Source organism: Macaca nemestrina, chromosome 10 (genome assembly GCF_043159975.1).
Source record: "Macaca nemestrina isolate mMacNem1 chromosome 10, mMacNem.hap1, whole genome shotgun sequence".
Taxonomy (NCBI): domain Eukaryota; kingdom Metazoa; phylum Chordata; class Mammalia; order Primates; family Cercopithecidae; genus Macaca; species Macaca nemestrina.
Genome location: NC_092134.1, coordinates 27976255 through 28002468, shown reverse-complemented (window position 1 = coordinate 28002468; position 26214 = coordinate 27976255). Strand labels below are relative to the sequence as shown.

The 26214-nt window shown below is 44.8% G+C and overlaps 1 protein-coding gene and 1 long non-coding RNA gene across 8 annotated transcripts in view; one reads left to right on the top strand and one right to left on the bottom strand.

The window, feature by feature from the left end:
* The window catches only part of LOC105497703 (adaptor protein, phosphotyrosine interacting with PH domain and leucine zipper 2), a 62543-nt gene extending 37295 nt beyond the window's left edge, over positions 1-25248 (bottom strand). The window contains exons 1-5 of one of the 5 annotated variants that reach the window (XM_011768988.3): positions 25034-25248; positions 18255-18353; positions 6462-6521; positions 5869-5940; positions 21-108 (exon numbers count right to left, since the gene is read on the bottom strand). In XM_011768988.3, coding sequence (XP_011767290.2) covers positions 21-108; positions 5869-5940; positions 6462-6521; positions 18255-18353; positions 25034-25087 — 373 coding nt within the window. In that variant the 5' untranslated portion in view covers positions 25088-25248. Of the gene's footprint in view, positions 1-20; positions 109-5868; positions 5941-6461; positions 6522-6637; positions 6661-18254; positions 18354-22183; positions 23380-25033 lie in introns of those variants that run through there. The other 4 variants (XM_011768990.3, XM_024797934.2, XM_071071198.1 and 1 more) reach the window with 4 other exon arrangements.
* Positions 24509-26214, top strand: part of LOC105497704 (uncharacterized) — a 58907-nt gene continuing 57201 nt past the window's right edge. For 2 of the 3 annotated variants that reach the window (XR_003021739.2, XR_003021738.2), the window contains exon 1: positions 25320-25805. This is a non-coding gene — a long non-coding RNA (uncharacterized lncRNA). Of the gene's footprint in view, positions 24616-25319; positions 25806-26214 lie in introns of those variants that run through there. The other variant, XR_003021740.2, reaches the window with a different exon arrangement.

Here is a 26214-nt window from a genome sequence, read left to right as displayed (position 1 = left end):
ATTGAACTCAGCTACTTTACCTGTGAGATCCTTTTCTCGGAATTGTATAATAGGTAGAACCATTGTGTCTGCCAACTGTTTAGCCAGCTCTGTATGGAGAACATTAAGCTGAAAGAAAGAGAATGGTATTCAAGTAAATTAAATACATTATTATTATTGACATAGTCTCATTTCACCAAGGAATCACACTGAACACTTCCGTGTGGTCACACAGCTCAAACTTCCTTAGCAAACAAGTACCCTTCACAAAGCAGTAAATGATATTGGCCTAGAAGCATGAACAATGAAATGCAAGGTTCTGACTGACCAGGGCACCAATGAAGCTTGCTAACAGAGTGTCTGGGCCCATCGTTACCCTGTTCACCGGGCAGACTCTGCTTCTTCTGTGTTCCCACTCTGGGCCCCACCCCACTGGAGAATCGGAGTGCCTGGATGTGCCTGCAGAGAACACAGCCAGCTGTCAGGGCTGGTCATGGCTCAGGACCTCGCCAGGCTGCTCGGCTCTCTCGCTCTCCAGGGAGGCTGAAGCCACGCCTGAAAGACAGGCCTGCTGGAAACCTGCTCGCCTGAAAACCATGGCCAGCTATGGGCCTGGAAGTGACTTTGGAGAAAGAATATTCCCTACCAGCCGGGCACGGCAGCTCACGCCTGTAATCCCAGCACTTTGGGAGGCCGAGGCGGGGGGATCACGAGGTCAGGAGATCGAGACCATCCTGGCTAGCACAGTAAAACCCTGTCTCTACTAAAAATACAAAAAATTAGCTGGCGTGGTGGTGGGTGCCTGTAGTCCCAGCTAGGCGGGAGGCTGAGGCAGGAGAGTGGTGTGAACCCGGGAGGTCAAGCTTGCAGTGAGCCGAGATCATACCACTGCACTCCAGCCCAGGCGACAGACTGAGACTCCATCTAAAAAAAAAAAAAAATCTGCCAGATTTCAGACGTATAGTCTAGAAAAGGGCCTTTCTGAGAATAAGATGACTGCATTAGGATGTGATGCTCCTCACCAGATGATTTTAACAGCTCTTGACTCTTTTTCCCCTTCTACCTCAAGAACTCAGTAAATTCTAACTTTGTAAATTATCTAGGAGAAATAAAAATCATCCCTATCAGTGCATCTTTGAGTACTTTTTTGTATGCCAGCTTTATATGCTCAATACTAAGGAGTTCTCACCCATTCTGTGAGTTAGGTATTATTTATCATCACCACTTTACAGACATGCAAATAGCTCTCCAAATCCAGAGGGCAAATAAATAGCCTAGGGGGCTTTTAATCTGGGGCTGCTGGGATCTAAGATTCGTTTACTTTCCACTACCTAGCCTGGGATACAGAATGTGTCCTTTATGCTCACATGTTTGGGAATCTGGACGTCAACAATGAATACAGTGGAAGGGATTTTCTCACTAGACCACAGACTTCCAGATATTTTGGGATTCCTGCTGGGTGACTAAGGGGAAATCACCCAGCAATCATTTTTGGATTCAACATGTGGCAAAGTTTCCGTTAGCAGTGCTGGCAGGCATGCATATGCATCAACCTGCTGCACATGCATCTCCCAACAGATCTGGTCCTTCGAGGCTGTGGCTTCCGAGGCCACTCTTATAAGCTTAAAGACCTGCCTAAGGTCAACCATTTGCCAGGCCAGGAAGCTGCTAACACTTTCCCTATCGCTCGACCAAGTCAAAGCATGACAGCTATATTTTGGGGGTCACACGGGAAGACAGCCATGCCAGTAATTGCCTTCAGAACAGAATGTGCTGACTACTTTTCCAGAATAACTTCCATAAGAAAGCTATTGTGTTTCATTAACAGTTAACAGGCTCTGTGCTGGACGCTTTGATAGACATTATTTAATTCAATCAATATCACGGCCCAATTAAGTGGGCCTTTCTGATGCCATATAAGATGGAGAAACCAGACTCAGAAAGATTAAGCGGCTTTCCAATGGTTATGCACTTCAGAAATGGTACATTTCCCAGCCACTCATTTCCTCCCCAAGAATGAAGGGGGTTATGTCATCAGCTTTTAACGTGGGGCTTTTGAGCTGTGAGTTGTACAGGATAATCACTACTGACTAGAGCACCTTCACTGAGGAGAACGGAGGGGACACGCACCACCTCTCACCAATTTAGCATCGCCATATAGAAAATGGGGACAACAGCATCTCCCTTGCATGGCTAAGACATGTGAGGACAAGACAGTGACATGAACAGGACATACTTAGAGCAGTGTGCCTGGCATATGTGCTCGGACTTCAATCAGTGGACTCTAATGACAATGACATCCTGTCTCAGGTGCACTCATAGCAAGTGGTCTAGAAACTCTGCTTTTAGGGAAATCACCATGCATGGAAATCTCTGTGTGACTTATAACATGGAAGATCTCATTCTAATGCATTCTATTAGATATAAGCCACATAAATCTCTAGTTTTTGTTGAACTCTCCTTTAATTTCTGAGTCAAATAACGTGCCTTAAAATTTTTTCAGCCTGGTTTAGGCCCAGGTAGAGAAAACAGCCCCAAAAGTTACTCTCCTCTTCCCAGATCTAGGCCCCACCTGGGCTAACTGCTTTCACTCTCTGAGTCTTTACATCAAAAGGTTTGTTTGGAAACTCCTTGCAGAGCTAACCTTCTAGGGCGCCATGATACTACCTGTAGCAACCACACTTCTGGTCGGGCACGGTGGCTCACATCTGTAACCCCAGCACTTTGGGAGGCTGAGGCGGGCAGATCACCTGAGGTCAGGAGTTCAAGATGAGCCTGACCAACATGGAGAAACCCCATCTCTACTAAAAATACAAAATTAGCTGGGCGTGGTGGTGCATGCCTGTAATCCCAGCTGCTTGGGAAGGCTGAGGCAGGAGAGTCGCTTGAACCCGGGAGGCAGAAGTTGCGGTGAGCCAAGATCGTGCCATTGCACTCCAGCCTGGGCAACAAGAGCAAAACTCTGTCTTAAAAAATAAAAAAATAAAAACCACACTTCCATCCTTTGGGAACTATTCACTCCCTACTAAAACAATCATCATTCCTGCCCATGACAATGTGGTTCTCAGTAAATATTTTAAACTGGAAATCTTCCTTCTGGGGTTTCGACAACTAACAGCATTTCCTTAGCAGCTCTCTTCTCAAGGACACATGTGACTTCGGGGTGCAGTCCATTGCTTCCCGCCCTGGCTTATCTTTCCACTGTTAATCAAGAAACACTCTTCTCCCACCTTCCAAAAATCACTTTTGCTCCTCTATAATTACATCTTCTATGTACCTTTTATCCATTTCAACACATTTGAGAGAGAGCCACGGCAGTGCATGTGAGCTCATGATATAATAAAAAATATGTATTTGGTCTTTGCCCCCAGTTCTTGGCACAGAGCTCTTAAAACCCTTGTAATTTCCTGAGCAATAGGGGTGCTAGGAACATATTTTGTTATAATATTTGGTCTTTGACCCCAGTTTCTGACACACAGCTCCTAATCCTTTGGAATTTCCTGGGTGATGAGAGTGTCTTTTGTTCTGATGAGGCAACTCCTGGTGGCCTCCAGGATAGGGGCTGGTCACCGGAAACACCAAACCATGATTACAAGCTTGGAGCTTTCAGCCCCACCCCGTCTTCTAGGAACGGGAGAGAGCCAGAGGTTGATCACATCTATGTGATGAAGCTGCCAATAAAAATGCCTGAACTGCAGGCTTTGCAGAGCTTCCAGGTCGCTAAATACCTGGCAGTGTCCAGAAGGGTGACGTCTCCAGAGAGGGCATGGAAGTTCCACGCCGCCTCCCCTGTACCTTGCCCTATGTATCACTTCATCTGGCTGTTCATCTGTGTCCTCTGTAATATCCTTTAAAATAAACTGGTAAATTTAAGTGTTTCCCTGATTTGTGAGTCATTCTAGCAAATAATCAAAGCCCGGGGGGACGTTGCAGGAACCTCCAGTTTATAGCTGGTTTGTCAGAAGTACCAGAGGCCTGGACTTGCAATTGGCATCTGAAGTGTGGGGGAGGGGGTAGTCTGGTGGGATCATGCCCTTAACTTGTGGGATCTGAGGCTATCTCCAGGTAGGTATGTCAGAATTGAGTTAAACTGTAGGACAGTCAGCTAGTGTCACAGAATTGCTTGATGTGGGGAAAACCCACACTTTTTGGTGACTGAAGTGTGCTGAGTGCTAAAAGTATAGAAAGAGAATAAGTTTGTCTTTTTCCTACTGTTTAGTAGGGTAGAGGACAACATCCAATAAAAACCATATGACGTGTTCACTTTTATATCCCCAGTGCCTGGATCAGCATCTGCTAAATAGGAGGTCATCAATAAATGTTTGTTGAATAAATAATGGCTTGTTGAACTGGTTTGTTGAATAAATGAAAATGCAATCAGTACAGTTTTATATGAATGTTAGTTTCTCACTTTGTAAACTGAAGACGGTATCTACTGCAGATCAATAACTGGTCAATTAAATGGCATCTGCACATTCCTTTATATTTATTCTTTTTTTTTTTTTTTTTTTGAGACGGAGTCTCGCTCTGTCGCCCGGGCTGGAGTGCAGTGGCCGGATCTCAGCTCACTGCAAGCTCCGCCTCCCGGGTTCACGCCATTCTCCTGCCTCAGCCTCCCGAGTAGCTGGGACTACAGGCGCCCGCCACCTCGCCCAGCTAGTTTTTTGTATTTTTTTTTTAGTAGAGACAGGGTTTCACCGTGTTCACCGTGTTAGCCAGGATGGTCTTGATCTCCTGACCTCGTGATCCGCCCGTCTCGGCCTTCCAAAGTGCTGGGATTACAGGCTTGAGCCACCGCGCCCGGCCTATATTTATTCTTTATCATGATTTTCTGAGTATTCGAAACTCCTTAAAAGATGGAACTATTTATATCTACCTAATTTTGCAGAGTTCTGTCCAGCACTAGTAGCATCTGAGTTCTTATGTTTTTTACAATTAGAATTTATGCACTTTTCCTATAATACCTGGTTTTTTTTTTTTTTTTTTTTTAACAAATATTCCAAATGTACTGTACAATATAGCTATAAGAACAGTTGTATTAAACCCTTTGTAGTAAGCTAGGCATGATGGCCCATGTCTGTAACCCCAGCACTTTGGGAGGTTTAGACAGGAGGATCCTTTGAGGCCACAGTTCGAGGCCAGCCTGGGCAATAAAGCAAAAGGCCATCTCTACAAAATTAAAAAAATAATAAAAAACCCATAAAAATAAACTCTTTGTAGTGGATTGAACTGTGCCCCTCCCCTAAAAGATATGACCACCCAGAATATGTGAATATTTGAAAAAAAGAGTCTTTGCAGATGTAATGAAGGATCCGGAAATGAGATCATCCTGGACTGTCACTAAATCCAATGCCAAGTGTCTATATAAGAAGAGAAGACATGGAAGAGGAAAAACATGAGGGGTAGGGGGGATGTAAAGCCAGACTGGAGTGATGCTGCCACAGCCAAGGAACACCTGGAGCCACCAAAAGATGCATGAGGATTCTCCCTGGAGCCAATGGAGGGAGTGTGGTCCTGCTAGCACCTTGACTTCAACCTTCTGGCCTCCAGCACACTGGGAGGGGATAAAGTTCTGTTGTTTGAAGCTACCTATTCATGGTAATTTGTTATGGTAATCTGAGAAACTAATATACTCTCCTTTGGAAACTGAATTCTCAGAAATCTTTCTTTTGGTCTATTCTTCATATATATTGCAGCCTTTCCCCTCAAACCAGAAACAAATGTAATAGTGTGCAACCTATTCTATGAAAGGAGCCTTGGAAGATCAACAAGTTGAGATACCTTCTCAGATATTTAAGTAGATATTTAAAAATGGAAAGTGGGCCAAAATAACAACAAAACAAAGTTCAAGAAAGAATCAAATACAAATTTTCTATGTTGCTATCTTACCTCATCCACCACTTTGGAAAAATAGTGGAGTGTTGAAATTACTTCTTCATCACCTTTGCCAAGAGCAAAGTTCTAAGACCAAAGAATAAAGGAGCAGGTGTTAAGTGAGTGCCAGGGAATTCAGCACGAAGCATCACCTGCAGAACACTACCCTCCACACCGACGTCCTCTCTTCTCCAAGAGCACGTCCTGTCAGAAGTGTCTACCTGAAGAGGGAGTCACAGCTATCCCCCTTCGTCCCGCCCCCAGGGTGCACTCATCTGACCCTCCCTGGCCATTCCTTTCTGCCAAACATATTGTTTTTACTTTGAGTGTTTATTTCCTGGAATTGCTAATGTTGATTCACTTGTAGTCCCTTGAAGATTCGGAACCCTCAATGGCAGTTAATTACTTCTAGAGGCTAATTAGAATACCTCATAAACACTGTGGGATAATCACTGGTTTCAATACACCAATGGAAGGGAAAGAAAAGACAAAAAAACTATGAAGAAAATGAAACAAATAATTTAAGTCTCTAAGGATGCCTCTGGATAGTTCCACTTAAGAAAGTCCTGAACACAGCAGCATCATAGGCCACATAAACACCAAGTTACCTGTTTTTCATATGCCAGCAGTTGCTTAGAAAGCTGTTGTGTGGCCAGACACATCTCATTCTGTGGAGAGAAGAGAAAAAGCAAGTAAGATTAGTCTAATGTATACAAAGTCACGAAAAATGCCATCTCCGAGAATCCCTTAAAAAGTAATATTGGCTGGGTCCAGTGGTGCACACCTACAATCCTAGTACTTTGGGAGATTGAGGCAGGAAGACCACTTGAGATCAGGAGTTTGAGACCAGACTAGGCAACACAGTAAAACTCCATCTCTGCAAAATAAAAAAAAAAATTAATTATCCAGGCAGGATGGCATGCACCTGTAGTCCCAGCTACTCAAGAGGCTGAGGCAGGAAGACCCCTTAAGCCCAGGAGGTTGAGGCTGCAGAAACCCATCATTGTGCCACTGTATTCTAGCCTGGGTGATAGAGTGAGATCTTGTCCCCAAAAAAAAAAAAAAAAATTACAAAAGAAAAAAAAAAAAAAATTACAAAAGAAAAAAAAAATCCCTTTCCAGCAGATGTAGCTAAAAAGAAAGAATATGTGTGTGCCTGTCAAATAATAAAATGTTTTGTTCAGACATTCGGAAAACAAGATCAAAACAAATCAAAAGGTTAAAGTTTGCTATTTTATTTTTTAACCCTTTACAAATGACTGCTCCTTTTGGTCATTCAGTCCATAAAGAAATGTAGTGAGCAATTATAATGTGCTGGACATTCAACAAGGGCACAGTCCCTGTCCTCACGGGGCTTTTTACGGAAGCAGGCATCAAAAAAATAGTTACAAGTGTGATGAGAACTGCAAAAGAAAAATACTGGCTGTGTTGGGAGGCTCTGACAGACAGTCTCCAGGGAAGAGATGTTTTAAGCAGGCTCCTGAAGACAGACTAGGAGTCAGCCATGGGGACGAGCTTTCTAGGAGGCGCCAACACGTGGAAGAAGTGCACTGCCTGCCTGAACGGCTCTGAAGTGGAGCGTGGCTGGAGCAAGAGCTGTGCGCTTGGAGGCGAGATCAGGCTGGGAGTGAGGCAGTGGGAAGGTGTGCAGGCCCCCGGGGCCCACGCTCACACATACCGGAAGCACAGCGGGGACCGAAGCAACATATGACAAGGTCAGATTCCACCAGGCTTAGAACACTCGCTGGCAATGATGGATGGTAACAGAAGCACAGCTAAATCTACTGTCCCAGAAAACCCAAGGAAGCCCTACTCTTCAAGGGCTGCGATGCCCTAGGAGGCCTGTTTTGTGCCATTTTCACAGGCCCATACTGCTCATTTTCCTCTCCTCTTGTTTATTCCTCTAATCTCTGGCTACACCGCGGTTTTCTACCACTATCCTCCTACCGCTGATGTGGGCAACCTAGAAAATTTGTGTTACATTTCTAAAGCTCAGTTAAAGCTTAAGATTCAGGGTTTATTCCTAAGGAGCAGAGCCACTGGGTCTGACGTGGCACAGATGATGGGAGGACACTGGCCTACCTTCTTGGCCTCGGCCTCCACTGGCTATTTCTCCTGGGGTTGTTGTTCCTTTAAGGCTAAGTCCCGAGCTCTGCGGGAGCTTATTTTATTTTTCCCAGTCCTATTTGGCAGAATACAGCAGAGCCAAATCCTACCTTTTTTTGGCCCTCTTTGCGGATGACTGGCCAACCTGTTCCCTGACTTCCTGCTCTGCTCTAAGGAACAGACATTAATAGAATAGGAAATCTGGCTCTTTTCCTCAGAAAAAAGTCAGACAAATGCAACAAAAGTGCCTGGCTCTGACATCCTACTGGTGTTCGACCCCTTTCAAAACTAACCAGAAATGTGACTTCTAGCCACATAGTCAAGAATCCAGCAAGCGGACAAAGCCACAAGCACAATGTCCTTCATTGAGACAGGAATGTCCAACAGTTCTTAGCACACAGCAAGCTCTCAGCAAACGTTTGATGAATGAATGAATGAATGAATGAATGAACAAGGTTAGAAGATTCATCTAAATTCCGAGTTTAAAACAATACCTGAAATCATGGGGTGAGGGGAAAAATCCTTCCTAACCATACAAGGAAACATCACAAATGAAACAAAATACGAAGCAACTGGCCAGGGCCTACTACCTGTCAACCATCTTTAGCAGTGTTGTTTTGAAGATCAGAGTGCATGGGAACAAAGGTCTTATCTCACTCACTGGGCTGATAATCGGCAATGACTGAAAATCTCGTGCTCCTCCTTCCTGAGTTAGCAGCAGATGGATTCATTCAAGCTACCTTGGCATCTGCCTGAGAGCAGCACCACGTGGAACATGATTTGCAGACCCCCAGAATTATAACAGCAGCCGACATTCACAGGGGGCTTAATTCATGCCAGACCCTATGTTAAATGCATTCTATGCACGACCTCATCTAATTCCAATGACCCTGTAAAGCAGGTTCTAATTAACAACTCAATTTTATAGATGAGGAAACTGAAGCGCCGAGAGGTTGCGCCACCTGTGCACGGCTACACGGCTGATGAGTGGCAGGGCTGGGATGTGAACCTGGAGCTGTCCGATTCTAAAATCCACACTCCCAAATGCTACTAAGATCCCAAGTTCTACTACAAGGCAGGAGAGGAGAGGCCTCTGCTTTACACTGGAGCGGGCAAACTTTTTCTGTAAGGAGCCAGAGAGTAAATGTTTTTGGCTTGTGGGCCATATGGTCTTTGCCACAACGATTCAACTCTGCTTTATAGCACAAAAGAAGCCAGAAATAACACGTTAACAAGTAAATGTTGCTTCATTCTGATATAACTTTATTTACAAAAATAAGATGCTGGCCCAAGAGCCATGGATTACTGATCCTGCTTTGTCATCAGATGTCTCAAAGACCCATTCTTTTGCCACACCCTCTGCATGAGGCTCTCTTAAGCTACACGTTTCAGATCCCAGGAGCTTCTACTCTTCTAATTCATTCTTTTCTATATTTTAGTCAACTCTAATATGTCACTTCCCCATATATGCCTCCTTCAGAGACTGGTCAACACATATACCCACCCTCCAGGCCTTCCAAACAAGCACGGACCACTGGCCGCTAGAATTCTTCCTCAGAGCTTAGTGGCAAGTGCTCTGAATGTAATGGAAGGACTTGCCAGGGAACTGCCAGCATCAGGCTGTACCCAAAGCTCAAGGGAAGGGCACATATGTGCCACCCACACAGCCACACAGCTCCACCTCTGCTCAGGGAAGAAGGGGCACAGCGTGCAACACACAACAGCTGCCTTCCAAAACGACTTCGAACAACGAGACTCTCCGGGTCTCTCCTAGAAATACCATTTGAAAATGCTGCGCGTTTCCTAGTGTGATATTCCAGGCTGCAAGGCCAGCTACGATTCTGTGCAGCCAGTATGAGTTCATCGAAAACCAACATACTTACAACCCAGCCTGCCACCTGCCCTGAACAGAGCACACTGTGTGAAACGTCTTTCAAACGAGATCAACTTGAATCTTACTCATACTTACTCTACTGTACGCAAAGGTTGTAGGAAATGCTTTACCAACATCAGCTAATTAATCCACGCCCTGTGACCTGTGAGGTAAGCCTGCAAAAATATCTCTGCAATAGGACTTGCAAAGCTGGAGCCCGAGTGAGGAGTAAATATTAGCAATAACATCAATAAAGATAGCTGCTAACCCTGAGTCTGTCCTGAGTACTTGATGTTGCTGTTAAATGTTTTTCATATATCATCACATTTAATCCTCACAGTGCACCATGAAGTAGACACTATTATCATTTCCATTTTGTAAATGAGGAGACTACGCTTCAGAAAGGGTAAGTAACTTTCTAAAGCCAGTGACTAGTGACTGGCAGGCAACAACTCGATGCAGGACTCGAAATCAAAAGCCCATATTCTGACTATTACGCTATTCCAATCTAAAGCCCAAAATTGTACCTACTCAATTCTCAGGTGGGCAGGACCTGAAGGGACCAGAGATACGAAGCTAAGTCCCACACTTTTCTAGGGGTAGAAGAGCGAAAGAGGTGGCCTACAATGGGAATTCTCAATGGAGTTCCATGAGCAGCACTGTTTTGGGCACTCTGGGCCGCTCTGGCTGCCATTTATACTATGCACTGCTTTGTGAGAAGCCTCTAAAGGACACCCTGAGGAGGATTTGCTGACGGCATCTCCCACGCTCAACACAACCTCCCAGAGCTGTTGCCAAGGGAGAAAGTCAAGTGGCTAGCAAGCCCGAAAGGAAAACTGGGCATTTGGCAAAGGAATGTTTATCTTTCTGTGGCACAGAAAGCGAACTAACTGCAGCTGTCACCTGAAACCCCCGGGGGCCTGGGTGCGCAGCAGCATCCATGTGACTATGAACGGAGAGGCTAGAGAGTTGGGTGGAGGAAATCCACATCAATCTATACCAACTACTTGGCTGGAAATGTTGCCTAGAGCTAAGAGGTTCAAAGTCACATTCAGCACCCAGTGTTTGCACCAAGCTGGAGGTCACGGGTCGCACTAGTTCAGGAGCCCTTGAGGCAGGATGCACACAGGGAGGAGTAAGGGGTGTGGCAAGAACGCGTCTGGAGCGTTTCATGCGAGGCAGGCCACAGGGGATGCCTGCTGGACCTGGACTTTATTCCAGGGGCAGTGGGGAAGCACTGAGGAACTCGGGCAGGAGCATGAGAAGCTCAGGCACGGGTGGAAGGAAACCAAGAGTGGTGGTGGTGGGCAGAAAACACTGACGGCGGAGAGAGAACAGATGAGTGGGACTGATCAGGAGGCCACTTGGAGAAGCTGAGATAAACAAGGGTCTGGGCCTGAGGCACACAGTGCAGAGCAGGGCACGGAGGTGTTCCTGAGGCAGAAACAGCAGGGTGCGGCGAGTGAGGAGGGCGGGGGAGGCAGAGAGAACTGTGCTGCCCACATGGAAGGCCAGATGGAGAATGGTGCCTTCAGCCAAGGAACTGAGGAGGGGATATGGATTTGGAAATGACAAAAAAGTGCTGTGAGATGTCCTTGCTTTTAGATGGGGCTGTCCCAAATTCAGTCCTTCATTCAACACCTATGAGGCCAGACTGCTACCCACCAAACACTGATTGGGGCCAGACATGGTGTAGGGCACTGGCAACATCTAAGTCCATGAAGGGACCAGGAAACCCCGTTACTATGTCTTACATGCTCTGACCAACAAGTGTATGAGGCATTTGGGCACAGCGGTGAAGGGCAAGGGCACTGTGGCCAGGAAGGGAGAGAAGGAAGGAAGAAAAGGTGTCAGAGAAACTTTGTCAGGCTTGCAGTCAGTCTCAGAGGCCAGGAAGGACATCTGCCAGGGCAAGGGGTTGATAAAGAAACAGGCAGCAGGAGTGGCACAGCAGAGCGGAAGGTGTGCAAAGCGTCTGGCATGTTCTGGAACAGCCAGAAACAAAATGAGAGGAGCAGGCTGATAGGCAGCTCATGAAGGATTTAGCGTGCCGTGCTGAGGACTTTACGCTTTTCCTTGTGGTTAGAGAGAGCCACGGAGGCGTCTGAAGATGAGGAGGGGACAGGGAGGTTTGAAGTAATCCAGCTGTGGTGTGGAGAAGAATTAAAGGGGGAGATGTCTTCCTGATGACAGGAACTGCAATCGCCCAGGGAAGAGCTAAAGCTAACTGCACAGTGACAACAGGCAAACGCTGTTTTGAATAAAGACCCAGAGTTCGGAAAGTGGCAAGGGCTAGAAAAGGCTTCAGAAATGGCCAGGCAGTTGCTAAAGTGATCTTACCCAGGGAGTGAACAGAGACTCACCAGAGAAGGATTCCAAAGGAATTGTGCAGGACACCAAGACTTCAGGGATACATAGCAACCACCATAGAACCACCAAGAACAAGGGGCAGAGCCCAGGAGGGGGCCAGGAGACAGCCTGTCAGAGGAACCGATGGAAGACAGTCTCAAGGGGGGTGTTGTTAGCAGAATCAGATGCTGCCCACGGGCAGAGTGGAGACAGGCTGTGAGCCAGGCACTAAGCAGCCTCCCATGCAAGGTGAGGCCAAGCCCAGACTGAGGAGGCTTGAGGAACAAATATCAAATGTCTGGCGAGGAGGCAAAGACGGCAGATACTACTGTTCCTTCAAGAAAGGATGAGATGACTAAACTTCTATTTAACCCAAATAACAGTGCCAGTGAATAGTGCCATCGTAACTATTATCATCATAAAACAGAAGACGGTTCTGTTCACACCGAGAGCACTCTCTGAGCAGAGATTGATCTTAGCATTTTACAGGTATTAACACGATTCACTCACAAGAACCTCCGAGGTGGGTATTCTTATGGCCTCTGTTTAGCTGATAAGGAAACTCAGGCAATCAACTGATGGCTTGACCTGCCCAAGGTTACACAGCAAGCGGCTGAGCCAAGACTGGAACTCAGATCTGTGAAGTCCAAGGTCACACACTTAACTCCTGTATCTGAATGAATGATCCTAGCCCAGAATAATCTAAACGCAATAGCTTTTAGATTGCTATCTGAAAGCTACCAATGCCGGCATGAGGGAAAGCTGCAGATCCCACGTGCAGACCAAGTGCAGGACCCAGGTCTATGAAGTCGTTTCCAAGAGCCACTCAGGCCCTCGGCTCCCTCCGACCTTCAGCTACATATGCACCTCCTGTCAGTCTCTGTCAGATAAGCCTCAATGTGACTGGTTTTCAGGGCTGCTAAAACACACTGATTAGAACATTTATGGACAAAAACTAACGAAACCAAGAAAGTTACTCTGTGATACAAAAAGGAACTGGATCCTGCCTCTAACATATTACAAAGCGGTGGGTTGATAAACAGGGGTGGTTCTTCCATAATGACAAGAGGAGCCTCTAAAAGCTTACACTTCTTTGGCCTCTGCTGCCATTAGTGGTGGCTAGCGCGTCAGGAGAGCAAGCATAGTGGTTAAGAGTGAGTGTAGGCTTTGCAGTCAAAGATCTGGGTTTAAAATTCTGGTTCTGCCACTCATCAGCTGTGTGACCTCAGGCAAGCTACTTAACCTCTCTGAGTCTTAGCTTCCTCATCTGTAAGTACATACTATATAAGACCTCTCCTCTGCTGTGAAAGCTGAGTGCCCAGCCTATCGTGTGGCACTTTTATGTGCCTAAGAAAGGCCACTATTTTCACCACTAAAACACGCAGCTCTGACCCTGATCTGCCTCCCATGTGCTTCTCCTTCCCCCATGACAAGCTCACACTCCTGGATGCTCACTACTCTCATTTGGTTTCCCAGTCAGTACATTCACTTGTTTAGCTAGGTATCTATATCATCATTCTAAAGAAAAGTATTTTTTTCTTTATAACACCAAATTATGCATACTTTACTCCTATTCCCTCCCACTGTCTTTACCCTAATTTGAGAAAATACTAGTCCCACCTCCAGTTTAGGCTTTTAAAGATCAGGAGTTTTCAGATCAGCTTTCAGGATCAGCAGCTCTGTGTTCTGCAAGCTTTGGTTAAGAACAACTGCAGACATGTAGCTGTGTTAAATCAAACCAGCTTTGCTGAAGGAACGTGAGAATCTTAATCACGGTTCTCATTTCAAAAACATTCTATCCCAAATTTACTTTAAAAAACAGCAAAAACAAAATAAAACATCTCATACAGGCTGAGGTTAGCAACTACATAGGTTTGTCATCTGGTGGAAGAGAACGCCAGGTTACGAGGGTTGCCAGGTTTCATGAATACTGCTGGGGACAGCCTTCCTGTCCTGCGGGCCAGGAACACGATTACCCCTGCCCCCACTTTCTCAGTACAACAGCTGAGAGGAGAAGCAAGATGACCTAAATAAATTTCACGGCAAGCCCCTAACAAATCCATTTTAAAAGATTAGAAAATTGTAAACCTCTTTAAACCTCTCTACAGGCTGAGATAAAGAATGAAAATAAATTCCAATGTGTTGAATGCAAAATTTGAGCAGAATTAACTGAATATATATGCATATGTATCTATTTAGATATAACCGAAGTTGTTAACTTATTTAGCCAATAGTTTGAAAAACAGAGTGTTCTAAGTAACCAGGCTCTCCTCTGTTAATGCACTGGAAAGGTATACTGCTTCTTTCATTCAAAGAACCCACAATGGACTATTACCAGACGTGACTCCAGGGACTACTACAAGATGCCCAAAACAGCTTAGAGCCTATAGTTTCATTCTAGAGGTTAAGCCAAACAAAATTTAAAATTTCCCCAAACTAGCCACAATCAGCAAAACTGCTCATAGACGTTTTCCTCCAGATTTTCTTGTTCTTCCTCTTTCTAAAACTAAGGTCTCTGAAGGGCATTCGCAAAATCAGCATCCAGAAATTTACTGTGCAGTCTGATTAAAATATGTTTTATGAACACTTATCATTTATCAGCAGCATACGCCTGCTTTGGAAATATAATGAAAAACTGTATCTTATGGAGAGTCTCTTTTTAAAGACGAAATAATAAAACAGTATCAATCAAATTCAACATGCCTAGGTGTAAAATATTTATGGAATAACGTGCAATGAAACCAAGAAAACATAACTTTAGGCGAAAAAACTTGAATGAAAACTCTGAGAAATACACTATCTTAAAATATATATATGAAAATAGATCAAAAAAGGAATCAGAAAAGATTTCTTTCTTCAATTAAAAACAAAACAAAACCCCTAAGCTTTCAAATAAACCTGAAAAACTAAGTGCCCCTGGCCCAGCCAATCCGAACACAGCCGATCACTGCTTGACTCTGTCTTTGAATCTGGTAGCACTAACCAGACATTTTCACCAGCCACTGCTGCAGGAAACGCTGAGGCAGGAGGAAGGGTTTCTGGCCAGTAGGAGGACCCACGTGATGATCATATGCTGCACATTAAAAGCTGGGTTACAGCCTCTAGTAATGAAAGACCCACTCAATGCTGGCAAAATGTCGTTTTCTGCCTCAAAAGAAAAAAATGCATGAGACAGTGTTTGGATATTCCCGAGTAAATGATTCTGACAGACACCGAAAGGCAGAACAGAGACTCCTCCGAGTGGCAGGGACAAAGTCTCTTATGTCTTGGGGCTTTTAAGCCTTAAATAAGAGACAAATCACTTAGTGATGAAACACAATTGCTGAATAGCAAGCAATTTCAGGTATAAGCCCAGTAAGAACATTCCTGTTTTCTTAAATTTAGAATATTTAGGGAAAAATACAAAAACAAATTAAAAATTGACAGTTTTCATACCTCTAAATTCTGACTGTCTTAACAAAACATAAAATCATAGATGAGCACATAATTCTTTTGGTCATTAAAACTAGTTCTAGCTACTCAGAAGGCTAAGGCAGATCACTCAAGGCCAGGAGTTTGAGACCAGCCTGGACAACATAGTAAGACCCTATCTCTACCAAAAATTAAAAAGAAAAAAAATTAGCTGGGTGTGGTGGTGAGCACCTGCAGTCCTAGCTACTTAGGAGGCTGAGGCAGGAGGATTACTTGAGCCCAGGAGTTGGAGGCTACAGTGAGCTATAACCATGCCACTGTACTCCATCCTAGGTGATGGAGTAAGACCCTGTCTCTGAAAATTAAAAATTAAAAAAAAGAAACTAGATCTTTTTTTAATATTTACAAAAATTTTGTGTAGAGACAGGGCCTCACTATATCAACTAGGCTGGTCTCGAACTCCTGGCCTCAAGCAATCCTCCTATCTTGGCCTCCCAAGTGCTGGGATTACAGGCCAGCCCAAACCTAGTTCTAATTAATAAGTTACACTTATACATTACTGCATAGTTTGCCTGTCTATATCTCCAGCCCTGTACTCTGGATCCGAACTTTCAACAAGATCTCTTTACCCACTATGATGTCCCATGGACTCCTCAAAATCAGTGTTTCCACAGAGAATTACAGTTGGGCATCCCCGTAACAGTTATGCACCCATAGGCACGCACACACACTCACACGCACCCTGCTCCTCTTCCTGTCTTCTCCCATCTATTCACCCTGCCGTTCCAGATGAATACCTGAACATCATTCTTGATTCATCCTTTACCACCTGGCCCCTTCACGCCCAATCAATCACCAAGCCGCCTCCTAAATACCTCTCAAGTACAGCTGCTTCTTTCCACGTCTACTGCCACCTCCCCTATGCTTAGGAGTGAAGAGTCTCAGCTTGGCTCCAGCTGATTTGCTCTGCCATGAATTAAATGGGTGCACCTGGACAAGTTTCTCACTATTAGCATCCTTAAGTCTCCCGACCAATACCATAGGCATAGTAACAATCACAATACCCACCTCCGAGTTGTTAGGGGAATGTAAATAAAGTAATCAACATAAAAGCCCCTAGAACTTCCTGGATGCTATTGAGTATTCACGAAATCTCAACCCTCACAATCATCCTCCTGTTGGGTGCCCAGCACAACCCCACTAGGTTAGGTGGCCCTCCTCTCCTGGCCCTTCTAAGGCTCTCTGATGATTGCTTTGTCTGCCTCCCAACCCAACTATCAGCTCCCCGATGGCAAGGACTGAGTCTTATTCCCATATGATGGGAAATGACTAATAAAACAATGAGCAGGCCGGGCGCGGTGGCTCAAGCCTGTAATCCCAGCACTTTGGGAGGCCGAGACGGGCGGATCACAACGTCAGGAGATCGAGACCATCCTGGCTAACACGGTGAAACCCCGTCTCTACTAAAAAATACAAAAAACTAACCGGGCGCGGTGGTGGGCGCCTGTAGTCCCAGCTACATGGGAGGCTGAGGCAGGAGAATGGCGTAAACCCCAGAGGCGGAGCTTGCAGTGAGCTGAGATCCGGCCACTGCACTCCAGCCTGGGCGGCAGAGCGAGACTCTGTCTCAAAAAAAAATAATAATAAATAAATAAATAAACAATGAGCAGTAATACGAGTGGTGGAGCTATGTAATAAACAAGAAATGACTATATATGATTAGTAAGAGCTATATACTGCTGAATGTGGTATAGGTGAAGTATCCTGCATCTGAAATGCTTGGGACCAGAAGGATTTAGGATTTTTTCAGATTTTGAAGTATTTGCTGTATCAGTCGAGCATCCCAAATCCAAAACTCCAAAATGCTCCAATGAGCGTTTCGTTTGTGTGTTACAGATTTTGCAGCATTTCGGATTTTGGATTTTCAAATTTGGGATGCCCAACCTACATTCCTTAAGAGATTATTAATGAGAAAAACATCAACACATAAGATTTAAGACAGCAAGGAATCAATAATGAAAATGATCAGTCACCATAATATTGTGATGTGTTCAATGTTTTGTAACATAAAGCATTTTATTTTTAAGTAACTCATAAATCTTGTCTCAGAAAGCAACATACATGGGCACTTCTTGACGTTAAAAAGATTCACTTTTGCTACTCAGCAATTTCTTTTGAATGGTTTTGCAAGCCAGAGATATTTGTTCCACAAAACAAAGAAGCCACCCGAGTTTCAGAACTGTGACTCAAGTCTTTTCAGAGGAAGCAGTTGAAAGAACATCTCTGCCCTCCCACACTGTCATCTAAGACTGCCCATTTATGAAAAAGACAAAGAGTATGTCTCAAAATACTGGACCCACTTATTCACAAGTAGGAAGAGGAGACTCAAATGTTTCCCATTGGGTTGAATTAAAAAAAAAATTAGAAGCATGTATGTGATCCGTCTCTAACGGTTCTAATTACAGAAAAATCACTCTTAAGCAATGAGAACAGATTGTCCTTAGTTTTTTGAGGTGAAAAGCAGTGAGAAAACAATTCTGATTTTGTTTCAAAGTCTTAAATGATACTCTTCGGATTCCAATTTCTCAGCCTGTGAGGGAAGCTCAGGATGAGGGGAGAGGATGCTCACTCTGCAGTATTCAGGGGAGGGGTGGCGGCATACCTGGGCTCCATAGACGCGCTGCATCGCCTGCAGCAGCTGGTTGGTGTAGTCTGTGAGGGTGCCAGCATCTTCTTCAAACACGCTCAGTAAAGAGCGAGTCTGGGAGAAAAGAAGAAAAAAGGTCAGTTTCATTTCTAAGTGGAAAAGTTACAGAGGAGGAAGATCCACACACCCACACGTGCGGAAACCAGAATGGGAGGAAAGAAAGGTACCTGTTGGTTCCCTGGCTTCTTTTATTGATCATACCAGTATCATGTGATTCCTGGAGCTCTGGTTTAGAACTCGCTTTCTAATCCTTTAGACTACAGTGTCAGGGCAATTTCAGAATTGGAGCCAGAAAAGCCAGTTTTTAAAAGATTATGACTGAAGGGCTATTATCTATTCTGACTTTAGCCCCTACCTAAGCACCAGTAAAGTCTATCCAATAAAAAAAGGTGTTCAAAAGGGCAGCCTCTCCTCTCAAGTCCATAAGACAAACACAGGTCAGGCCTATTCGTGTACCTGGGATGTGGTCCCCTAGCACAGCTATAGTGTGATCATCCCAGCGGGAACCGGCAGTCTGGTCTTCTGTAATCCTGGATGTCTTGCAGGAGTGTAGGAGTATGTCATTCTTTCCTCTTATGGTACTACGATTTCCTTGGGGTTTTTTTTTCTTTCTTTCCTTCTTTCTCTCTCTCTTTTTTTTTTTTTAGATGGAGTTTAGCTCTTGTTGCCCAGGTTGGAGTGCGATGGTGCAATCTCGGCTCACTGCAACCTCTGCTTTCCAGGCTCAAGAGATTCTCCTGCCTCAGCCTCCTGAGTAGCTGGGATTATAGGCGCCCACCACCACACCTGGCTAATTTTTTGTATTTTTAGTAGAGATAGGGTTTCACCATGTTGGCCAGGCTGGTCTCAAACTCCTGATCTCAGGTGATCCACCCACCATGGCCTCCCAAAATGCTGGGATTACAGGTGTGAGTCACCACGCCTGGCCTGCTTGTTTTTAATTAGATTTTACCATTTTCAAACTCATGGCCAGGAAATTTCACATCCCCTGGGCCCACCAATAGCAGCACTGGCCATAAAACTCTAATAGCAACTTAATAAGAATGCTAGTTTACCGTTTTTAGGAAGACAAACTCCTCAGTGCTCTGAAAGCAGCAGAGCAAAGTCATAAGCTGAAAGGTATTTCTATCATTTTCATCCACAGTGTTTAGGACACAAAAAGCACTAGAGAAATATTTATATACTGGATGGTGAACAAACAAGAATCAAGGTGTGCAGAGGCAGATCTACTCAAGGGATTTTCGTTAATGTGCCCAGCACAGTGGGAATTTAAAATACTATGTTAGCAATAATTGGATCACAACTTTAAAATATAACCCATTAGGCAGAGAATGGAGAGTAAAGTTTCAGGAATGCCTTTGAGGTGATATCAAAGCACTTCACCAAATACAACTCACTAAGGCTCATTATCTCCCTGCAAATAAACTGCAATTCCTCCTTTTCTTTTTCTTATTTCAGGTAAGAGAACAGTAACTGACCCCAAAGCATCCTCAAAAAACTAGAATAAGAATCTATGCATTGGGATCATTACCTCCCACCATACATGATCTACCCCGACTCTGCTCCAAAACTCGGATGCACTTCGTAGCAATGCATGCTTATCCCGCTTTGCCCAGGTCTTCCAGGCTAAAAACACCAGGACTAATGCACTATCTTCAGTACCAATGCTTATCCACAGAAGAGCTACAGTGCAATAATGAATAAGGAAACTGTATCATCATGTTTAAAAAAGCTCTCAGTGAAAGAAAAACAACACAGAATTGGTACAGTGTATAATCTGTTAGAAGAGCTCTTTGAACTTGTAAAAGTTCATAACCACAGTATGAAATATATCAGGACCCGAACAAAGGTTTTCTCAAACAATATTTATCAATAATATGCATACAGATTGTTGCTTTTTGTAAACAAAAATTGTGGTTGTGACCCACTGGATTTCATAATCTACTAATGGATGTCAACCAGTAGGTTAGAGACACTGATTTAGGAGAATGAGAAGGGATATAACTGGATTGTGGCTAGTTTTTTCAAAAATACTACTGATGCCCATTTAGCCAAATCCTGTTTATTGCTTTTAATACTCTTAGGGATAAAAACAAACTGGAAGAAAAGAGGTAAAAAGGGAAAGAGAGGGCTTGCATGAATGTCCTCCACAAAGAAGGTAGAAAGAAAACTAAAATTACCACTTACTCTATACCACCTGTGTGCCAGACGCTGTGCTAGGCACTAAACATCTGTGACTTCATTTAATTCTTTTAGCAACTCTGCGAGGTAGATTCCATGGTTCCATTAACTTCATGTTACAGATGATGAAACTGAGGCTCATCAAGGTTAAGAAATGTGTTCAACCTCCCACTGTAGGAATGTGGCAGGGCTGGGATGTAAACCCAGGTCAGCAGCACTGAGGTCACCAGCAGGATGGCTCTCATAGCGAGTGCACTCTTTGGTCCACAGCCTACAGCCCTGACGCGAGGCAGGACAGGGGCAGACTGGAGCTGGATGCTACTACCACGCCCCCGCCCACAATACCTGAGTACATCACAAGTGTCCTTTGTCCTTATACCGTGGACATGCGACTGTGATGCCCATTAGAACTGACAGGAAAACTCTGGTCTTCCCTTTCTAATTTAACTTGGTAGTGATCACCTCTATACATAATAAATAGAACCAGCTACCTTGGACACTGGCTATCCACATTTACTACACTATGTCTGCTCAAACTTTGGTCTGGAACAACAGGCATATTCTGAGACATAAAGAAGGAATGAGACCAAGAATAAAGCAAAGGCACACTAGTAGCTCAAAATCCCACAGTATGGTCAGAAAGACACTGGTATATCTCACTTATAAAGATAACAACAGCAATCGCTTATGGGGTTACTATGGCATGCCAGCATGGAGACACTTTACAAATGTTGTTTATTCTTCCTAACAACTCAACTAAATAGCTATTTTTATTTTTATTTCACATACCTCCAAACATAACCTCAGAGAGACTGAGTAACTTGCCAAAGGTAACAGCAGATTCAGGAGTTGAATTCCATCCATTTTCTATTGCCCGACACTCTTAAGGGTATACTCGGCCAGAGAAACAAAACCAAGCACCCTATGCATACAGCCTCAGCTACCTATCACTCCTTTACCTTAAAGAAACCGGGTATTACTTAATAAAACACTCCTAGACATTCTCAAGAATAGTGTGTAATTGTGTAATGGCCCAATTTTAACACCACTAACTACTAAGAACATTTTAAGGTTATAAACAAAGTTCTTATCTCCATAATTTGGTGGAGGAAGAGAATGTCCTAGTGAAAAGAACCAAGACTTTGGGAGGCCAAGACAGAAGATCGGTTGAGCCCAGGAGTTCAAGACCACCCTGGGCAACATAGCAAGACTCTTTCTCTACAAAAAAATTTAAAATTAGCCTTGTGTGGTGATGCATGCCTGTAGTCCTTGCTACTCAGGAGGCTGAGGTGGGAGGATCGCTTGAGCCCAGGAGGCTAAGGGTGCAGTGAGCCGCCATCATGCCACTGCACCCCAGTCTGGGCAACAGAGCAAGACCCTGTCTCAAAAAAAAAAAAAAAAAAGAACCAAGTCTATTGAAAGGAAAAATAGGTTATAAACAAAAAGAGGAACAGCACAAAACATTTCCACAATGAAGACATACAAAACCACCAAGTTACATTTTGAGATATCTTGTTTGAGGAAAGAAAGGCCTGATTTGGTTGGAGAGTGCCATTCCCAGCTGGGCCACTCAACTGCATAACCTCAGAATTACATCTTTCATTTCTTTGTTTCAGTTATGCCAATCGCAAAAGAAACAGAACACAAAGCGAGCAAGCAACAGTGCTGTTGTCTTCACCTTATCTCAAAAGTGTACTACTTACAGGACAAGAGAATAAGCCCCTGAAGAATAAGCTGCAGGAGCTCAAAGCTGCATTTGTGTTCCTATCGCAGCAGGATTCACACTGTACTGGAACTGTTGCCTCATTATCTGTCTCTGGAACAAACTGTGAACCAGTCAAGGGTAGGCACTCTTATTTGTCATCACATTCCCAACAGCCAGTAGTGCCAGGCAAGGAGCAGAGGCTTCTAAACAGCAATGGAGACAGATGTCTTAATCCCTAAAACGTTCTGCTTCCCATATATGAGAGGTAAGCAGAAATAATGCATGTGTATGCACACAGACTAGTTTTACAATGCATCGTGCAGCACTGCAAACTAAAAAGGAGTCCATGAATAGATGTGTCTAAGGTCAGTTAACTGCTATTCAGCTCTTCCTGGGTCATTCAGTTCAATTACAAAAGCTTTGGTGTTCATTTAATTAATCCTGTGCAATCACATTACTGAAGCAACTCTCAAAATTACTCTTCATAAAACTAGAAGAAACACACAATAGATGGTTTATTAGGTCTTTTCCTTTTAGTGAAACATTTTAGGTCACTAACGACAGAAAAGTCCGGTGCTAGATAGCTGGGCTAACTTGAACCATATCCCTAGTACAGGCAAGTTGCCTGGGTTCCAGTCCTGGCTTTGTCACTTCATGGTGTATAATTGTAAGTAAATTACTTCTCTGCTCCTTAGTTATTTAAATAGAGAACATACTTCAACACTATTGGGAGGATTAAGTGAGTTAATATATGTAAAGCATTTAGAAGAGTACCTGGCACATAAAATCCTTGAGACCGGCATTTGCTATTGTTTTTATGCTTTGCACATAAAATGAAGGGAATGGATTAGATTCCTTCCAGTTCCAAGTCTATGAGTCACCTTGGGAGTAAAGCTACGTTAGGCACAGGTCACATACAAGAGAATAGTACATAAATATGCTCTGATGATCATTAAATACCTTCTTAAAGTCAGTTTCCATTCTGTACAACAGCATCATCAAGAGCCCTCCTAAGGGTGACAGCCAAGTCTCAAAAGCAATGACAAATAAACTTCCTATATTAAAAGGAACATGTTAAATAAGAATGATAATGTCTCTAACCCTCCTCTGCCACATACCAGTTCAAAGTTACACACCATGTAGATATGACACAATGTTAACTCTAAAGTACCTTGAAGATCACCTGCTCCCCCCCGCCCCCCGTCTCTCATTCTGTAGATGTTCTGCAGATTAGGAAACTGAGCTAGCCACAGGGCGGAGATGAAGAGACTCACCCACATCATATCCTAAGTGAGCGTGAGAGCCAGAATTAGAACCCAGGTCTTCTGACTTGCTCTACAGTCCTGTCTACTTCCTCACAGCTGGGAAAATCCTTTAAGCCACTCAGAAACGGTGTATATTCCTTCATGTAAGAGCTGGAAATTAAGAATGTGATCTGTTTGTGAGGACAACATCAAGAATCAGTATAACCTCTGTAACCTGGCTTAGGCATCACCATGTAGGTTAGAACAGCAGGATATTTCTGGGCACCTCAGTTCCCACAAGTGCAAAGCAAACAGAGATCCTTGTTCAAAGTGATCATTTAAGATCTCACATTGCTATCTTCAGATTCCACACAACAGGTATGAGCATGGACGAAATGCCTTCTATCAAGGGCTTTAGTCTGATAAAAATGCCAGGAGACTACAGCTATATAAAAAAAGGGGCCTTGAAAAAGTCAGTCTAATGGATGCAAACTTACCAAAAACAAAAATAAATCACAGCTTGCTTCCAGTTCCTTACTTATCTATACTAGGAGGATCACAAGAAATGAACAAAAGACACCTATGCATACAGTCTTTTGGACTTATTCTGAACTGTTGATGTAGGTAAATCCATACAAGGATCATCCTGGGAGGTATTATTCACTCAGAAGAAAAAGGGAAGGAACCCCAAAAGAGAGTGGAAAGCGTGAAACGAAAACAGGTTAATCTCATTCTAAGTTTTCAAGAGTTGAGACACTAGGAAATAAAGGCACTTACTTAAATAAACCCGGGATGCTGAACCAGGAGTGTAGGTCTGAAGCTGGGGAAATGTTAAAGGAGAACAAAAGACCTCTGGGGAAAGGTGTGCTGAATTATGAACTAATGTCATTCTGCACTCATTTGCTATATTTACACACCAGTTTTCATCGGCAGAGCTCAAAGGACTTGACTCTCATCTCGAGTGTGCTAATGAAGTTCCCTTGTGCGACAAATGGGGCAGGTATTGTATTTTTCTCGTCACTAATGGGAAAACGGTGCCAAGAGGAGGCCTGGTACCGCCGGGAAAGAGATCCAGGAACTCTGCCTCTCATTCTGGCTGGCACAGGTCTCATCACATCATTAGGAGTAGCAGTAATAGGACTGACTCATTATCTGTACCGGACATTGTCTGCTGACAACTTTACAGGTATTTCTCATTGACTTCTCTTAACCCTATGAAGCAGGCACAATTATTATTCCTATTTTACAGACGACAAAACTAAGGCACAATAAGGTGGTTTTCCTGAGGCACTCAGTTACTAAATGGAGTCAAAGTTTAGATCTCGCAGCCTCAGTTGCTGCTGAGTTTGGAGGCGGGTCACGACATCAGGACTCCGGCCGCGGGGCGCTCTCCCGGTTCCCCAGCTCTGCCCCGGCTCAAGACTCAGGGCCCGGCCCGCCCCCCTCCTTAACCCGAGAGAACCCGGGGGGAGGCGCCGCGAAAGGGCCGGGCCGGGCGCACTACCGCGGCTGCCCGGCCGGGGGCGCGGCCTCCACCCCGGGGCTGGAGGGGCCTACTCGGCCTTACCCCTTCGGGCGAGGGGCACCGGAGCGGCGGGAGGTACCTGGGGGCTGTCCTGCAATGCCTCCTCTAGCAGGAGCTTGTCCACGGCGGGCATGGTGCGGCGCGGCTCAGCCGAGGGCTGGGTTGGAAGGACAGAGGGCAGGAGATGCGGCGGCCGAGAGTGCTCCCGGGCTCTGGGCTCGGGCGACGCGGCGGACACTCCTTGCCCGCGGCGGCCCCGCGCGTCCACGCCTGGCCAGTGGCCGCCGCCGCCTGCCGGCCGGCCCTCCTCCCGGCCCTCCTCCCGGCCCTCCTCCCGGCCCAGCCCCCAGCCGAGCCGGATCAACAGGAAGTGTGGCGAGCGCACGGCCGGGAAACCGGAAGTGTGGTGAGCTCGGGTCGGGACACCGGAAATGTGCTCTCGCGCTTCCGCCTGCGCTCGGCGGCTAGCGGGGAGCTGCGGGCTCTGGATGTCACTCATGCCGCAGAGGGAACCCTTCGGGTGTTTGTGCTCTGTGCAGAAGGCCCTTCAAGTCAGTGCATATGAAGTCCAAAAGAGGAACTCGAGGGTAGAAAGATAAGGTTTTATCTGCTTGTGGCTACCCAGAAAGCCTTTTGAGTTAAAGGAGCGAACAGATTTTTTTCTTTTAATGGAAGGAAAAACCCACACTTCCCACACCACTTTTTCTAGATAAATTTCGACGCCTCTGAAACAGCTCTGAGAGCAAAGAGGTCACCTCTCCTGTGGGAACAAGAAAAGAGGAGAAAAGCTGGATAACTGTCTCGTCTGTGATAATCAGAAACAACCACTATGGAAACCGCAGCTATTTGATGTGGGTATGATTAGGTCTTGTCCTCCTGGTTTATGTTTTGTCATTTTGGAGAATTTCATAATCAAATGTTTAGAATTGGAAGGGCTAGATAATCTAGTTTTCAGTGTTGTCATTTAGAGATGAGAAAATGGGACCCAGAGAAATAAGTGATCTGCCCAGGGTCAGTTAGTAAACGCTAGAGGGAGAAGGAAGGGAAAGGGATGGAGGAAGACTGGCAAATGGAACTTGACATCTTTTTATACGGAAGGCAAGGGTTTCTGAAGTTCCTTCTTTAGAAGTCAATAAGACTGGCCGGGCGCGGTGGCTCATGCCTGTAATCCCAGCACTTTGGGAGGCCGAGATGGGTGGATCAGGAGGTCAGGAGTTCAAGACCAGTCTGGCCAAGATGCTGAAACCCCGTCTCTACTAA